General features: G+C 36.8%; 1 protein-coding gene across 1 annotated transcript; it reads left to right on the top strand.

Moving 5' to 3' along the window:
- Window positions 1–1,480: 1,480 nt before the first annotated feature.
- On the top strand, window positions 1,481–6,198 carry si:dkey-73n8.3 (uncharacterized protein LOC100150965 homolog). Its single transcript, XM_033986088.2, has 7 exons — window positions 1,481–1,541; window positions 2,049–2,164; window positions 2,231–2,386; window positions 2,480–2,584; window positions 3,368–3,577; window positions 3,848–4,040; window positions 5,970–6,198. Exons 1-7 carry the CDS (start codon window positions 1,510–1,512, stop codon window positions 6,070–6,072), a joined length of 915 nt encoding a protein of 304 aa, XP_033841979.1. The 5' UTR covers window positions 1,481–1,509; the 3' UTR covers window positions 6,073–6,198.
- The last annotated feature ends 94 nt before the right edge of the window (window positions 6,199–6,292 follow it).

Here is a 6,292-nt window from a genome sequence, read left to right as displayed (position 1 = left end):
TGTGTGTGTGTATAGACCTGTGTGTGTGCATAGACCTGTGTGTGTGTATAGACCTGTGTGTGTGTGTATAGACCTGTGTGTGTGTGTGTATAGACCTGTGTGTGTGTGTATAGACCTGTGTGTGTGCATAGACCTGTGTGTGTGTATAGACTTGTGTGTGTGCATAGACCTGTGTGTGCTTAGACCTGTGTGTGTGTGCTCAGACCTGTGTGTGTGTGTGTGTGTATATGTGTGTGTGCATAGACCTGTGTGTGTGTGTGCATAGATCTGTGTGTGCTTAGACCTGTCTGTGTGTGTGCATAAACCTGGGTGTCCAGACCTGTTTAGACCTGTTTGTGTACCTGTGTGTGTACATGTGTGTACATGTGTTTAGACCCTTGTGTACATATGTGTACGTGTGTGTTTAGACCTGTGTGTGTACATGTGTTTAGACCTGTGTGTGTCCATATGTGTACGTGTGTTTAGACCTGTGTGTGTGTCTGTGTGTTTGAAAACAGGAAGTTATGACTGGTTTTCACATGGTTTACATGAGACCTGCCCCACACAGGACCAGGCTGAAGACATTTATAATTTTCTTTTTGTGTTGAAAACTTTAGCAGAATTTTTGCTTAAGTGCGCCCTCTAGTGGCAAAGACTGATTTTACTGATTTGTAAAAAAAAAAAAAATCTGCATTACACTCACTTTTAATGAGAAGAAAATCTAATCTAAGTGTATTTAAAATGGATGAGAGTCAAACTTCTTCATCAAAAAGTCAAGTCCAGATGACAGCATTTGAAACCTCTGACACTCTGGAACATGGATGAATGAGGGATTACATGGGCAAGTATAAAGACGACTAAATAAACAGAGAAATTAGGGTTACCTCTGGAAAGCACCAAAATCTCACTTTAGGGAAGATAATCTTACAGTCGCTCACCTGTGGTCACGGGGTTTGAGTTTCAGCCTCGGCTCTTCTGCAGCTCACAGTGTAACTGAAGGGAGAGAGATTCATATTTATTAATATGCTTTGTTACTATGAGCACATTTTATTCTTGTTAAAGTCTGCTAAGGGTTAAAGGGTCACATTATAACATACCAGACTGTAGTAAACACACGGACAGACTAACATGCAACATGAAGTCATAATATTTCTTTCTCATAATATCTTCAGCCCCTATCAGCCTCACCGTTTCTCTGTGTCTTAAAATGTGTCCTCCGTCACATGTCAGCCCCTAAAGCAAATGTAAACTAGTGCATATTGATTCAGATGCTTCTTTAATAGCTCTTTAATACTGTACTTAAAAGCTTCCATTTAAAGATTACAAGGGAAACTCACAAAACACTGCACTAATTAATTAGTCACATTTCCACGGTTTAAACAGAGAGGAGCTTGTGTCAAATGTCTCCTGCTAACTGTCCCAGATCATTAGTTTTTATTCAATGGAGTCTCTGTAGTCCTTCAGTGCCATCTGCTCTGCAGGAGCCTTCAGCCTCAGACTGACACACACAGCCAAGGAAACAGCAGCTTTATGTCCCCAACAAGAGACATGGAAGTGCTCAGGTAAGTGTGTCTTTGTATGTTCAGCATGTTGTTAAATGCACAGTGTGTTCTTAACCTCTGAACTTTATAGAAACTGAATGTTTTCCTTTTAATTAAGGAAGATAAAAAAAAAATAAAAAAAATCACGTAGACAAAATAAGTGCAATGTTTAAAAGTGTTTTGAATAGAGGAGTCTTGAGGTTTTATTGGTGTTATTAAAAAAACATTTGTGTTTTGTTTTTAATGAAAGATGGGATCAGGATTTAAGTTTACCTCTACCCACTTTTTTTTTTTTTTTTTTTTAGCTTAAATAAAAAAAAACGGAATCCTTATTTAAATGTGCATAAGGTATTAAGTCTATTGGGTGTGTGCTTTTAACGTTCTCCTTGTGTTCACTGACTTGGTCTAAATAAATAAATACATGAAACTAGAATTATTTCATAGTGATGTTGTTGTTGTTGCATCACTGACACAGACACACCAATGCAGTTTGTAACACGACTTTTTTCACATCCTTCTCTTATCTAGGGCTCTGTTTGTCCCTAAATGGTCTTCAGATGTGCGTCTCGATGGAAAAACCGCCGTAGTGACTGGGGCCAACACGGGCATCGGCAAAGAGACGGCCAAAGACCTCGCCAGCAGAGGCAAGTCACACAGAAGTAGATTAAAAGCAAAGTATTAAACAGCCGTAGTAACCGTGATGTGCGCAGGAGCCAAGGTGATTATGGCCTGCAGAGACATGGCCAAAGGAGAACAGGCCGCCCGTGACATCCTCAGAGCTGTGAAAGGGGCCAAGGTAGTCGCCAGGCAACTGGATCTGGCCGACACCAAATCCATTTGTCAGTTCGCCGAAACGGTGTATGACAGTAGGTGGATGACACATGGCCCTATTATAAAGTCGCTCCTATTGTAACAGATCCACGAAAATGACCTGCTTGTGACTTTTACTTTTTCCTCAGCTGAAAAAAGCCTCCATTTCCTGGTTAACAACGCAGGAGTCGCCATTTGCCCTTATGTGACGACAGCGGATGGATATGAGATGCAGTTTGGAGTCAATCATTTAGGTAAAGTAAAAACAAGAAGTGCAATTGTTTTAGAATTGTTTTGAAGATCTGCAAGATTTGAATATCATGTGTATTGTAATAAGTAGGAGCTGCAAAAAGGTCCTTGGAAAGTGAATTTAATCTTTTAAAAATGGTGTACAGCTCATTCTGTCCATTCATACATGAACTTTAACCAAGAAATTAACTGTTACATTTGTGATTGATCAACAAAAAACACCAAAAATATAATATCTGATGGATGTTATGGAGGACAATCCCAAAAAAGAACTGCCTGGGATCTAGAACACACGCTTCTTCAAAACTATACGAAGATCTGAGTCTGTACATCAGTAAATCTCCTTGTTTTCAAATGGGCGTGATTGACAGGTGGATTAGCCAATCAGCGACAAGCATAGTTTGTCGTATTGGAAATAATAAAGGAAAAATGATCACAAGGGGCTGAAAAACAAAGTGGATTTCTGCAGAATCAATGAGCAAATCTCTAAACCAATGAGCTCCTTTGTTTCACGTGTGTTACTTAAAAAAAAACGGATCTAATTGGACAATCACGCAGAAATATTAGGGTAAAATTAGTCAAATAAAAGCCCAACGTCTCAAGAAAGTGACACTAACATGTTTTATCTACTGATTTTCTTCCGTGTTCAAATCCAGACTCAAACCCCAACTGGATTTCACTGTTCATTTTTACAAATTTTACGTGTTAGCTCATGTATTTTTATGTCATTCAAACCTTTTTAAAGCGTCCTTGTCCTTGTTATTATTACTATTTCCTCCAAATCTTAGGTCACTTCTTCCTGACGTTCCTGTTACTGGATTTACTGAAGCACTCTGCCCCTTCCCGAGTGATTAACGTGTCATCGGCCGCTCACGCCATGGGCAAGATCCAGTTTGACGACCTGAGCGGAGAGAAGGACTACCACCCGGTCAGAGCCTACGCACAGAGCAAACTGGCCAACGTCCTCTTTACCAGGGAGCTGGCCAAACGGATGGAGGGTGAGGAATAACGATGAAGCACTGTATGACTGCCTCTGTGTGTGTGTGTGTGTGTGTGTGTCTGTGTGTGTGTGTGCATAGAAAATGGATCTAAATGTGTTGCCAGTGTGACAGTCCCATGGCCCAACCACAGACGCCCAAAGCTAATACATACTTGTCTATTCTATTCCTTGAAAAAGAGGATGTATTGCTTCAGTCACTTAGAATTCCATCATTACTAAGAAAGAGTCTAAATATTATGCAACAACCACAGTTATGTCTTTCCCTCAGTGTTCGGTGTGATGGTTTACTCTGTGGACCCTGGGGCAGTCAACACTGAGATCACCAGACACATACGGCGCCCTCTTGTGGATTTATTCAAGACTTTCAGTTTTCTGATCAAGACTCCAGCAGAGGGCGCCCTCACCATTATCTACTGTGTGTGCAGCCCCGAGAGTCAGATGGTCAACGGTGGATATTACAAGTGAGTGACATGTACTGAATAAATAATAATACAAACACAAATAATAATAATAATAAATAATAATACAAATAAAAAAATAAATAAATGAAATAATGAACGAATAAATAAATAAAATAAAAAAATAAAATAAAATAAAATAAAATAAAATAAAATAAAATAAAATAAAATAAAATAAAATAAAATAAAATAAAATAAAATAAAATAAAATAAAATAAAATAAAACAAAATAAAATAAAATAAAAATAAATTAAGCTAGCACCAACATAGAAACTTCTAGATAATAAACACAGAGTCAGAGCAACAAACGTACCGAAGCAACGAGTCAGTGTGCAATTTTCACCCATCCATCTAAGTCAGAATGGAGCTCAACAGTGTCCACCTGCTCCGGTTCCAGAAGTAAATTTTCCATTCATTTTTCCCATAGGCTTTCCGAAAAATTCAAATATTAAGAGTTCTAAGTCATTGTGGAGGCTAACCAGCTACATGCTAACAAAAAGGCCATTTAAAATTAAAGATTCTGCAAAATGTTTAACAATAATTTTATATATTTATATGTTTGTAAAGATTCTGTATCTGACTATCGCTGAGCAGGTATTCGAATTTTTAATATGCTTTTTTATTTTTTTTTGTAAAGTCTATGAGTGAAATGAATGGGAACTTTACCTCTGGAAGCTTGAGGTGGCGTCACTGTTAAGCTCCAGACACTGAACTTGTGGCAAACCTAAAGGGAAAAAGCTTTTATTAAAACTTAAATAAATACATACATAAATAACTGAGCTTTAAACACTAAAACTAGTCAAAAACATAATTATAACAGTAAATGTTCATGAAATATATATTAGTATTGGTTTAAATGTGTTACTGTGCGTGTTATCATTGTACAACTCAAATTCTAGTAATATTTATAACTGTAAAATAAGAGGAACAGAGATTTATCTTAGCACATCCCGACCACACACACTCAGATAAACAGATAAACATATACAGCCTATGTGTTTCGACGATGCTCAGGCTGGTCCATGTCTCCATAAAGGACTTGTAATTGTTCGTATTGTTTCAGCTCTACTACATTCACATTTTTACATTGGTTTGTGCTAAATTAAATCTCTGTCCTTATCCTTGAAGATACACCTGTGTCCTACATCCTTCTACCTGACTCATTAGAGCCCCACTGAAGCATCTATCTCCTGTTTTTTATTAACTATAAACTAGGGCTATGCAATTAATCTCATTTTATTCCAGATTATATGACCCATTTGGTCGACAGTCAATGCTCTGACAGTTAAAGTATGTGGTTTAGAGTGTGAACTTTGAAGGAAAAACTTTGACTTAAAAATAGCACTGATTAAAAGTCTGTGATGTTCAGGAAGTTCATCTTGAAAGACATTTTTTATTTGTTTTAATAAGAACAAATAAAATAAAATTTAAATTGATGTATAAATAAAAAGAAAAATAATAATATAATTTAAAAATAAAATAAATGGAATAAAATAAATACAACTGAAATGAATGTATAAATATAAATAAAAATTTAAATAATAATATAATTTAAAAATAAAATAAATAAATAAAATAGAATAAAATAAAATAAAAATGGATGTATACATAAAAATAATAATATAATTTAAAAATAAAATAAAATAAAATAAATAAATAAATAAAAAATAAAATAAAAATTGAAACTTAAAGAGCATGAGGAATCTTTAGTGACTGTGAGAAGGAAAGAGGAGGTAGAGCTCTGATTCAAATCTTCTATGCAACTGGGGCTCTTGAGGAAAAATATGGTAATATGCTGTGACGTGTGGGAGGTAAGGGTTGTCTAAGGTTAAGGTATACTTAAGGTAACAACAGGGCTGAGGGTCTTATGTATGCGTTACGGACCACTACTCACAATTTTTATTCATGAGTCTGGTCTTCCGTTGTCTCCAGGGACTGTGCCAACGCCGAAAGCTGCAGAGCTGCTCAGGACGACGCTACTGCTCTGAAACTGTGGGCTGTGAGCTGCCACCTGCTGGGGATTCGCTGGAGATAAAGCACTGTTCAGTATAATAAACCATCTCTGGAAATAGATACAAAGCAGGACTGTATTAGAGCTGAACTTATGCGTAATGCTGGCGAATCCTTGGATGTTTTACGCACGTTTTGACTTGAAAAGGGGGAGGGGTATTACAAGTTTAAAGGCATGGAAGTGAACGTCGATCTTAGCTGGATAAAGTGGAGTTTAATTAAATGATTAAACTATATGTATTGTT

The sequence above is a fragment of the Periophthalmus magnuspinnatus genome, chromosome 20, assembly GCF_009829125.3.
Source record: "Periophthalmus magnuspinnatus isolate fPerMag1 chromosome 20, fPerMag1.2.pri, whole genome shotgun sequence".
Lineage (NCBI taxonomy): Eukaryota > Metazoa > Chordata > Actinopteri > Gobiiformes > Gobiidae > Periophthalmus > Periophthalmus magnuspinnatus.
Note: the sequence above shows the minus strand (reverse complement) of the source record. Positions and strands in the feature narration are given on the sequence as shown.